Source organism: Lycorma delicatula, chromosome 2, assembly GCF_047948215.1.
Source record: "Lycorma delicatula isolate Av1 chromosome 2, ASM4794821v1, whole genome shotgun sequence".
Taxonomy (NCBI): Eukaryota; Metazoa; Arthropoda; class Insecta; order Hemiptera; family Fulgoridae; genus Lycorma; species Lycorma delicatula.
This window is the reverse complement of record NC_134456.1, coordinates 59,079,176-59,091,615: the sequence shown is the minus strand read 5'-3', so window position 1 is coordinate 59,091,615 and position 12,440 is coordinate 59,079,176. Positions and strand designations below refer to the sequence as shown.

At 27.7% G+C, this 12,440-nt stretch overlaps 2 protein-coding genes across 5 annotated transcripts in view; one reads left to right on the top strand and one right to left on the bottom strand.

The window, feature by feature from the left end:
- Positions 1–4,813, bottom strand: part of LOC142318830 (uncharacterized) — a 61,556-nt gene extending 56,743 nt beyond the window's left edge. Inside the window, exons 1-2 of one of the 4 annotated variants that reach the window (XM_075355364.1) lie at positions 4,656–4,813; positions 251–498 (exon numbers count right to left, since the gene is read on the bottom strand). In XM_075355364.1, the coding sequence (XP_075211479.1) occupies positions 251–484 (234 nt within the window). In that variant the 5' untranslated portion in view covers positions 485–498; positions 4,656–4,813. The remainder of the gene's footprint in view (positions 1–250; positions 499–4,655) is intronic. The other 3 variants (XM_075355365.1, XM_075355360.1, XM_075355363.1) reach the window with 3 other exon arrangements.
- LOC142318831 (adhesion G protein-coupled receptor L4-like) overlaps positions 1–12,440 on the top strand; it is a 421,773-nt gene that overhangs the window by 31,421 nt on the left and 377,912 nt on the right. The gene's annotated exons all lie outside the window — the stretch shown is intronic.

Genomic DNA, 12,440 nt, shown 5'->3' with positions numbered 1-12,440 from the left:
TAAAAATATTCAAAGAAATATTTAAAACTAAAATTACCAATTTAGAGAAAACAGAAGATGATAAATGAGATTAAAAGGCTATTTCATAACTTGTAATTCATGTATAAAATAATAAAAGAAGTGTATAATATCTATCAAATACTGATGAGAAACAGATCTCAATGTACAAAACTAATAAATGTCAATAATTAAATATTAACTATTATATATTAACCATATAATTAAATAAATAACTATTTGTTGTACTTACATTAGATAGCTGTTCATCTAATTCACACTTATTTCTTATTTCTTTCATTTTATTTACGCAGTCTTTAAAGTGAGTGTTAATAACCATACCTTTCTGTATTGTAAAAGTGTTAGTGCAGCAGTCTTCTAGAATGTCTGAGTTACCGAACTCAACTAACAATAACATCACTAAGTGAACAGTCAACCATAATAATTTACTTGTATTAGTAAATTCTGTTTTTCCTACGAACCCCATTCTCCTTTAGGAACCTAAAATCAAGTAATAGTTGTATGTTAATTATTTTGCATAAAAAAAGACATTATTGTTATTATTATTTTAATTAGACATTATTATAATTTTGCTGCATAAAGGTAAAATTATTTTACACTTTTTACTTATGCTAGCTCCAATTAATGCAAGTAAAGAAAATTTCACTTGCTGTGAAGTAAAACATTTTTGAGTAAGTCTAACGGGACAGTCTGTATACAGATCACGATTGCTTTTGCCCTGACATGAAATCTGTAAAATAATAGCGTTGCTGATGAAATAATTCCTGAAAAAAGTAAAGAAATTTGACGATTTCGCCTTTGTCGTCCAACATTTTTGAATTATATCCGGAAGGAACTGGTGTTCATTATGTAACAGCCAAAGTTTGTAAGAATGTCTAAGGGCAGTATCGCACTGCTGTCATACTTTCATCACTATAATTACTTAAGAAAGAGGAATCAATAAAATGAATTTGTTTTAATTATACCAGTAGCATTATTTTACAAGTAGTTTTAGTTTAAATTTTACAAACGTTTACGTGCAGTTAACTTATTTGATCAGTAATAAAGTACTATGTTTGTTAATTACAAGACTGCTCATCCGTAATCCTGGAGTATTATCAATGATATACTGGGAAAAGTAATTAATTTAATATCGAATTAAGTATAATTAGTCTATGATTGCAATGGGGGAGAAAAAATTCAACTGACTAAAATCGTGGTTATTAAAATAATAATAATAACTATTTTCTTTTCTGCTAGATCACTATAGTTTCTATGTTGAGTACTGCTTACCTTTATTAGCTTCATTCTATTATCACTTGTTGAAGCGTTTCGGAACCATTTAAAAACTTACTGTACTTCTCAAGAGTAGTACTACAAAGTACTACTAAGAATAGTGAAACTGGTTTTGACAGTTCAGTGGTCCCAAAATACGTCAACAAGTGATAACACAATGAAGCTAAGAAAAGTAAGCACAGCTCAATATAGAAAAAAATGACTGACTTTTAGATCTGTGTCGATTTAGCATCGCTTAAATGTGATTTTTTAAGATTATAATTTTCGTGTTTCAATTTTTTATTGACAAATGGATAGGCCTACAAAACATTACCTATTAAAAATAATTTGTTTGCAAGAAATGCAACGGACGATTCAATATCGTGATAAAATAAGAAAATTAAAAATAAATTGTTCTTAATATTAACGCTAATTTACAATAAATTTTCTGAAATTTTTGAAATTAAAATACTTTAAACATGAATAAACTATCAGATTTATTTTATTATCCTATTGTAATTCAATACTATGAAAAATATTTTAAAATTGACTTTTTAGACAACAATTTTTTGTTTAAATAGCTACTAACTTTATCTGGAAAATGTTTCAGTGGGACCACCAGAGAAACTTCTATAAAAAAAGAAAGGAACATGAGAGTCGGTCCGTTTGGTGAAGATTAAGGAAAGAAAAATTACCTGTCGGGTCGAATAAAGAAACTGGCTTGTTCTTTTACTGAGTTAGTAAAAATTAAATATTTTAATTTATTAAAACCGGAAAATTTACATTAAATGAAGAATCAGAAAATTCTCAGAATTTATAATTAAAAAGTATCGTTAAAATAAAGTTCCTAACATGAAAACGTACTAACTGCAGAAAATCAGATAAAATACTGGTTTCTGAAGTTTATAACTCTGAATCGGTTAGACCTTTGTAACCAGACAGTGAAATTCAAAAAAATAGGGCTTGAAAACATAAAATATTGATGTTCTCTCTTTTTTTAAAGTTCCTCCGGTGGTTCTGCTGTAAATGTTTTCCAGTTAATTTGAACGGAAGATTTGTATACATGAATTAAAATGTTTTTATTTTTTTTTCATTGTTCAATATCAAGTTGTTATAGCTAAGTTATGTGTAACTGGTGTCATAGTGATTTTCAGTGTTTTAACGCAAAAATTCAAATACTTGTTAAAAAACGTAGGATAAATAAATAAAGTAAATTTTTGCATTCTAAAGAAAAATTCAAGAACGGTAGGTAAAAAAAAAAAAAAATTACTCGTTTTACGAGTATATTTACGAGATGTAATTTAGAGCAGGCGATGGATAAAAATAGTGTAGTTTATCACATCGCTTTTTATTTTCCTCAATTTTCAACATAGTACTTGTATTATTTTGTTGATGCAATTAGATAAGAATTCATATATGAAAGCCATTTTACATTAAATGTGACATTTTGTAACCTGCCGTTAATAATTTTCATCATAAAAATTGTAAAAACATTTCCATGTGCATCCGAACAATATATTTTGTTTCCTAATATACTTTGGTGTTATCTTTGTACCTCTGCAATACGAGTCTACTGTTGCACACTCTGTATAGTTCATGTCTCAGCTGTAACTCTGTATAGTACAGCTGGAGGGAAAGTAGCCAAAAATTACTTATGTTAGAAGAATAAGGATTTTTTGCGGCTACTATTAAAAATAAAAATCATGGTATCTAACTCTTCCCGGAGTGGGAATGCACACCCAAAAATGAATGTAGCTTGCACTTTCAGGTTGTAAGAACCTGTTTTGTTCCACATCACTAGAAACCGATGGGAAATGCTATGTGTATACAGTAAAATACAAATTCTAAAGTGTAAATAGATTCCACAGAAAAATCGTGATAGGAAACGTTTTGCTTCATATAACCTACAAATTTACAAAATATGAGTGTACCTTCTGCGAGGTGCATATCCTTAGGAAACTTTTATTGGAACGTAGAAAGTCTAGTAGAAAAAAATGGGAGTTAGGCATACATAAAGGGAGTTAGGCATGTTCTAAAGACCGTTGAATAATCTGTGAAAATCTCTCAGGAAAGCCTAAGGTTGAGAAAAAAATTGTAATACAGTTTGTTAATGTGTTTAGGCGAAAGGGAGACATAAGATTATATAATTAGAGTCAGATCGTTGAGTGAGCTCTTAATTATTTAATGAATATACATGAAGCAATGTGTAACAAAAATGCATAACACTTTTGTTTTTTTTTGTACCTACAATGAGTATCAACCACAAGACTGCAGCCTAGTAAAAAAAAAATTCAAAAATGGACGTTACGCAGACGTCCATCAAAAATGGACGTCGCATAAACCACTCTTCTATATCGTTGTAAATAATAATAAAGTACTGTTTTGCTTCCTATTACGAAAAAAACAATACAATTTTTTAATTCAGATCACACTTTATTTCAAAAAATAAATATTTTGGGTATATGTATTTATTTTTTGATATATCATGCTTCTGTTTATCACATTAAGTTGCAAGCTGTAAAATTGTGTTCTAACTGTATTTTAATTGTGTTTAGGTGTTGCGATCGTTTAATCTTACTTCATAGTAACGTGTCCCTAATGTAGCAAATAATGTAGAGCTATAATTAAAATTATCTTTATTCATTATAACTATTTTGTTGAGTAGCAAATAAACTTTCATTTAAAGTGATTTACTTACTGATCTTAAAAATTGTTTTTTAAATATGATGTTACGAAAAAAGTAAATTACAATTATTAATTAATCGAAATCGTACTGCGTGCAAAATTATTTTCAATAAAAACTGTATTAAAAAACTTTTAAATGAAATAGAGAATTAAAATTAACTTGATAATAAAATAAATGAAAACCTTTATATTAAACCGTAATTAATCTATAAGATTTGAAAAGTTTATTTTAAAAGAATATAAACAATTAAATAAAAGAATAAATATAATATAATCAAAACAGAATAAATAATTAGTTTCTCAACTGATTAATTATTAACTGCTGTTAAGGTGAAGATTTGCACTTTTTAATAGTTTTTAATAACGAATAAATAATCTTACATCATGGTTAATTGTAAAATTTTATATTCTTTGTTCCGTTTTACATTTTTTTACAACTAATAATTTAGATATATTAACCGCTTAGTCTACTTTATTAAACTAGCAAAATATAATTAAAAATAAATATAATAAAAACTATGATAAAAATGAATTACGAAGGTAATATAACAAATTATAAAGGTAAATAGATTTAACATCTTATTGCTAATAAGACTATCAGTTATTACATTAAGCTCCCAGCATTTAAACATAAAATGTTAAAATTAAAATGTTTTTAATAAATAAATAATAATTGTATAAAATTTGATTTTACTGACATACAAATAAGAAGTATGCGCTCTAAAATGTAGTTCCAAGTGATATTTTCTATTCAGAATTATTCGTTGTTGAACAACAAATCTGTTTCTTCTAGCAGTATTCTCTTCCTTTGCATCTCATTATATACACAATCCCCCTGTTTACTTACAATATTCTTGTCTTTCTAATTTATTCTTTGCTCATTCTTTTTAGTTTAAGATATATACCTACTTAATGGAAGATCAGAAACGAGAAATATTGCAGTTTTTACGCTATGTGCAGTAGATAACCAACCTACTGAATTAATTATTTTCATCGGCTGAAGTTGAATTGATGTATGCGGTCGCGCGAATCTCTCTTGTTAACGTACGAAAACAAATTAGTAACAAATAATTAATAAAGTGAATCTGTGCAATAATATAATTTCATATCACTGTACGATTGTTGCAAGCATCTTCCTGGCCAATATATCCAACTTAGACGAGTTAAAAAGAAATAAAAACAACAAATAAAATCATGTATGAATGATAACTGAATATTTCTTAATGATCTTATTAAAGGAAGATTTAAAACTGATGAAAAAAATTTAACCTGCATTTAGTATTTCTTAATTATCCAAAGAATATAAATTAATATTTAGGGTTGTCTCGTGATAAACTCATCGTTTTAAACCAGCTGATTTTGAAGTCGAGAGTTCTCAGATTCAAATCCTAATAAAGTTTTATTAATATTTGAATACTAGATCGTGGCTACGGTGTTCTTTGGTGGTTGGGTTAAGTTAACCATACTTAGTCTCATGAATGGGTGGCATGAGTTTATTCAAGTTTACGCATTTACTGCTACAGTTACATTACACTGACAAGTCACTAATGATTTTTGTTGAAATATAAAATATTTATATACTATATTTTTATACAAAAAAGTAAAAAAGTAACATTTATTAAATTAAAAAAGAAACCAGACTGCGAGAAAATTTCATCAGTAACCTTATAAAATTATGATTAAATATTTTTTTTATTAGCATATCATTCAAATAGTTTGATATTTATGAAAGTTCAAAGTATCTTTAGAATTAAAAAACCAGTTTTCAAATTAAATTTCATTAATAAAAAAATAAAATATGGATACTACATGACTTCCTTGTACGCCTGTTAAATTACATATAGACAATTTTTGCTGCACTTCATTTAAACTTATTTCATTTGAAATTGAGATACAGTCCTCCAATTCTTTTATAAATTGGATAGTAACACAACTGCTGAAATATTAGTTTTTATTAAATCAATTAATTATACAATTATTAATTCAACAATCTTACATGAAATATTAGGATAGAGTAAAAGTCTCTTTGTTACTCGTACTACTAGATCAGTATTATTCGTATATTCATGAGTTGCTGATTAACAAAAGTTTTAGATTTCTGGTGAGTCATATAAATAAAAGTTAATAATAATTAAACTATTCCGTTTAGTGAACTGCTGTATACTGGTTACAAATGTTAATTTCGACCGACCTTACGGTGTAACATATTCAGTTTTTATTGCTGGATTATAAGTGAACAATCAAAAATGAAAAAGAAAAAAATTATACAGGACAAAGAAAAATAACATATAGAAATATATTTCAAAAAATGACAGGAAGATGAATACGAAGAGGAAGTAAATGTTAAAACCAAAAAGAATAAAAAAGATTAAGAGAAGGTGATAAATATAAAGAGGAAGAAAATTTGAAAATTAGAGAACGCGTACACAAATTAAGATCAGAAGAATTATATCAAACCAAAGGGCGATTAAATGCTTGGCAACAAAAACAAATAAACGAAATGACATCAACTCCGACTAAGGGAGAATACTGTCCGACAATATCTGAGGAGTAATGAACTAAAAGATAAGAATTTTTTGCAATTTAATTAAGGTCGGGCATGTATGCTTTAGTGTATATATTGTTCTTGTGAGGGTCTATTTTTCAATCACTCTGTAGTTAACTTTAACGTAGATAAAATTAAGCAGAAATTCCAGAATAATTAAATAAAATTAAAGAGAAATTAAACTAGAAAATCCAAAAATAATACGATTCTAAATTATAATTTTCAATTAATATTAAACAATCAGATATTTCACCAACTCTATTACATATAAACATATGTAATAATGCCTATTAAATTACATATACACATTTTTAAAAGTATCTAACATTTTATTTCAATAATAACTTCTGATTTTTTTCATATTTTATTATTATTGCGTATTATTATTTATTGTAATTGTATTTTTTACAATTACGGGTTAATAAATCAATATATTTAAATTAAAAAAAAAGTTAAGAAAAAGGAGTTGAAGTCTGATTCGAACCGTTGTTCCTCCCCCTTCAAAGGTCAAAATATTTCATTAATTAAAATTTCATTTGGCTATAACTCTGGAACCAATGAAAATAAGTACCACTTATTATATATCGCTGAAAAGCTCTCAATAAGGTCTTATTCGTGCACTTAAGGAAAAATACAAATTTTTTGTGATTTTGAGCTTTTTTGGTTCAGTCGATTGCAAACCAAAGGGGAAGTGCGCAACTAGGTGTTACAACAGTGCTAAATTCAAAATTTCAACATCCTTTGGCTAATCGTTTTTGAGTTATCCAAGACACGTACATACATACATACGTACGTACAGATGTCAGGCCAAAACTAGTCAAAAAGGAATTAGGGATGTTCAAAATGGATGTTTCCGTTGAATCCTGAAAACCGAAATATTTGCGATTACAATACTTCCTAAGGAAGTAAAAATGTTTTTTATCTATACCTCAGTATTCGAGTATTAATGATCAACATAAAATATCTAAAAAAATCTCGGAACGTAACTATTTATTAAAAATAAACTTTTAAACTAACGAAGATAAGGAAAATTGAAGTTCCAATAATTTTTACTGGTGAGTGTAAAAACACCTTTGACGTAAGAGGTTACATCCACTCTTCACTTGTAATCTTTTTTTTGAAAGGTAACTCAAAAATTTTCATTGTAAACGTCAATTAAATGATACCTCATGTAATGAAAAATTTTAAAAATAAAAAAAAAGTTTTATTTTTTAGTTTTTTTTTAATTTAATTTTTTTTTCTTTACTGAAGAAAAACTTACACAAAAAAAAAGTAAAAGTTTATTGAAAGAAAATTCTACATGTGTTTTGAATTTAAATTTAATTTTTTTGAGCTTTAAACGATCAATGAAATATTGCAAAGTAATGAGTAATTCAATTCTTACCTGAATATTTCTAGAAAAAGTGTTCTAAAGGTTTTATTTATTCAGCGGTGGTCTTCATTTAAATTTTTATAGTTACCCCAGCAAAAAAAATTGTAGTGATAAAGAAGAATGATAAAAAGTGTTTTTTCAGTGGTTTCTAAAATTTTATTTTTTATTTTTCTGTTTTCATAAATTTAAAAGTAAAGTCACTGTTCCAGAGCTATTCAGATATAATAGTATTGATTTAAAAGATATTTAGAACTTTTTTAAATACCTGTTTTATTATTTCTAATAAATTAAATTTTTTAACTTTTTATTACTACCTTTCCATTTATGAGATTGTTATGGAGAATTTTTGGAAGGCGTTCAAGCATCTTTTATTTGGTATAAGATAAATTTCAACTTTTCTTTTTGTTTCCTTTTATTGGAATAAACAGTGTACAACACCGCTTATAGTATTTTTATCAAATTCTATACCAAACGCCACTCTCCGATTTTGAAATGAATTGTCTGATGCCTATTATCGATTTAATGGAATTAGGTTTAGCCGTTTTGTAGTACAGATATAAAACAATCTGATGTGGACATCACATGACTTCCTTGTAGGACTATTAAATTACATATACACATATAAAAAAAAATAAAAAGTTCATAAAATTTTATTTCTTTAATAACTTATTGAATTCTAATTTATCGTAAAAGGTTTTTACAATCAGCGGTAATTAATTATTAATAAATCAAAAATTAATTTTATTTTATACAATTAACATTATTACAATTGGTATACATTAACTGTAAACAATTAACTTTGATTGTCCTACAATATCAGAGGAGTAATGAACTAAAAGATAGGAATCTTTTGCAATTTATTAAACATCGGGAATTTATGCCTTAGTGTATATATTGTTGTTGTGAGGGTCATTTTGCATTCACTCTGAAGTTTACTTAAATGTAGATACAATTAAACAAAAATTCCAAAATAATTAAATAAAATTATACAAGAAAATCTAAAAATTATACGATTCTAAATTATAATTATCAATTAATATCATATAATCAGATGTTTCACCAACTCTATTACATATACACCTATGAAATAGTGCCTATTAAATTTCATACACACATTTTTAGAAGAATAAAAACGTTTATTTCACTAATAATTTTTGATTTTTTATATTTTTATTATTGATTAATTATTTATTGAAAAATTATTTTACAATGACAGGTTAATAATTATTAATAAATCAATATATTTAATTTAAAAACAAAAATGTTAAAAAAATAAATTAAAAAAACAATAAAAAAATTAAAAAAGAGATGAAGTATGACGATTTGTGCCTTCCTCTAAGATCCAAATATTTGATTAATTAAAATTTCATTTTACTATAACTCTAAAACCAATGAAAATAAGTACCGCTTATCGTATATAGTTGAAAAGCTCCCAGTAAGGGCTTATTACTGCAGTTAAGAAAAAGTAAAAAATCCAAGTTATTTTGGATTTTGGGCTGTTTTGGACACTTCTGGTTCAATCGTGTTACAACAGTCCTAAATTCAAAATTTCCACATCCTTCGGCTAATTGTTTTTGAGTTATGCGAGATACATACGTACAAACGTCACGCCGAAACTAGCCAAAATGAATTCAGGGATGGTCAAAATGAATATTTCCGTTGAAATCTGGAAACCGAAACCGAAATCTTTCGCGATCACAATACTTCCTTTACTTCGTACAAGGAAGTTAAAATTTAGCTCCAAACCCAATACAGATCTTCTGCTGTTCTCGGATAAAAGTAAATACAAGATTATAGATATTTAAAATTATTTATAAAATTATGAAACTAAATAATAATTCATTAATTTATAGTTACAATTATAAATTCGTAATGCTATTTTATTTTTAAACGAAGCATTTGCATTTTGAATGATATGATTTTTTCGTGATGCTCGTATTTTCTCAGTTTTCTTTCCATTCCGAAGCCTGCGTAAAGAAGCTTTGCTTCATAAAATAAGATCAAATACTACCTATTATAAATTCAAAAAAAGTATTATGAAAAACTAGTACTTTTTCATTTGAAGTTCATCGTATTAAAAGTATTTTTAAATCTATTTCAGTCTGTTTTTTTAAATTTAATTACTTTTTTACTTAACACTTTAAGCCATTAGAATATAATATTATTTTTTTAAAGAACATAACATTTATTTCCATAGAGGTGCTGTAAAAATTTCTTATAAACGAATAAAATTCCTAAATACATACTTTCTAGAATTTGTCTTTGAAATGAAATCACTAAGTTGAGTATTTCAGTTTAGAAAAGCTATATTGTTATATAAACTGCTGACCCTTAGAATTTTTATAAAATTTTATGACATAGAATCGGAGTTTATTCTCATTTTTTTTGTTAAATCGAATTGATTGGTTATATCACTTAAAATTTTTAATGATATAACGCATCTCCTCGCATTCTTAATTCTTAAAATAAATTACTTCAATAAAATGTACATATATTGAAAATGCAACTTGCATAACGAATTTTCTTAACAATTTATTTAAATTGCTAGTTTATAAATAATAGTACTTAAGAAAAATGGTTATTTTATCATTTTACGAACCTAATCATTTTATTAACCTAAAACCTTTAGGTTTAAAAGGTTTTATTTCAAATATTTTATAATCGTTAGCAATAAAAATTTGGTTAAGTATCTATTCTAATCAATCATACAAGGTAGATGGATTCAAGGTCGCATGTAGAATGTCTGATCTGAAGTTTGATTCCCAGCAAGGGTTTAGCGTTTTTCATTCAACTAATCTTCTTCATTAAATTAAAAAAAAAAATATATATATATATATATATAATTTATATATTATATTATATATAATTTATTTGATGTAACTACTTAAAAAATAGCCGTAGAAGAGGTTTAGTGGCCGGACTTACGTAGAAAAACCTTCATTCCTCAATTGAGCTATAATGCTGTATGCTATACCTGTATGGGCTCATCGAATGAGCTATAAATGTTATATTAATATTTTGTTAACAGACCAGCGTCTACTATTGCTATCTGTGATTGGTGCTTGTAGGACTGTCTCTGCAGAGGGGGTCCTTGTTATTTCTGGTATCCTATATATGTCCTTGCGACTGAGCGCCAGTTACGTTATGATGCTAAGAAGGTAGGCCACCTTACCTCTGGGAGCATAAAAGAAATGGACGACCAAGTTTTCCATCTACGGCAAGTCAGGAAATGGAGTGGAACATAGTTGCTGGCTTCCTTACATTCTTGGCCCTACGGAGGATGGCTGAGGAAGTCTAATGAAGTTACAGATGGGTGGATAGAATAGCAATCCGGGTGACTAGGGGGCCGCCTGGGTGCTTACTTCGCCAATATAGGCTTTTTAGCATCGAGCCCGGTTAGCTGAGATATTCGCAGTAAGGATGAGATGGATGTGTGGTAAACTCAGTGATGGAGCTGCGGTGTGAGAGGTTATAGGCATTTACCTGAAAGCAGACCAGAGCAGAGAGAGATGGGGTATGTTTTCATTAGAGACTTATTAAATTTGAGAATCTGTTTCTTGATTATAAATAAATCTAGAAAACAGAACAAATATGTCTATGTTGCGATCAACACTTGTTTTGTTGGTATCAGGATAGTTTTTTTTGGTGTTTAAAATCAAGTAAAGATCAGAGTGCATACTCAAAACCTCTTCTTATATGTAACTTCTTACATATAGGAAGAGATTTTATGTGAAAACTTCGGTGTTAGAGGAAGGGGCGGGGATCGCGCTTCCGCGAATTGATTAGTTTCATTGTTGAGGGTTGTAAGTTATGTAGGTAGTCGTGGTTAAAAGAAGCCGTACGAGGGCTATAGTAAGTTATGTAAATACACTGATGGAAATATCTGCCGTGGCATACTGACAGAGGACAAACTGATGACTGTGTTGTGTTACCATGCTTAGAAGGTCTGAAAGACGATCTCTGGTAAAGGCCATCAGGATTAGGAACGAGCGGGCTGTGTGGCGACCGGGATTGTCACAAGGTGAGTGTCTTCCCTTACCGATATCCGGGATGTGGTGGATATACAATAAATGACTGTTATTTCGAAAAATAATTGCATATGTTTTTGAATATTTTGAACACAGGAAATCACGTACTGGATTCGGATGCTTCACTTATTTATATTTAATACATACAATAAGTGAAGCATCATAATTTATGACGATTTATGATTTATGAAGTAAAGCATCATTATTTATTTACTAAATTTATTGAAATATAGCACAAAAAATTCAAACCAAGACACGTTAAATTTAATACCTATTTTATTTGTTAATTATGTAATTTTTCTCTGTTTTACTGAACACTACAACTACTTTAAAATTAACGTTACTTTAATTTAAACTCTTACATTTCTTACGAGTTGAAAAAGTTTGTGGATTTACGAGAAAAAATGCTACGAAATAATTTTAGGGTAAATCACTTCTCTAAGAGTGCTGTTAAACTTTGAGTTAACATAAACGCTCTTGAAATTATATCAGTGGACACAATTAAGTAACGTTATCTTTTCAGCAACATCGATCATAA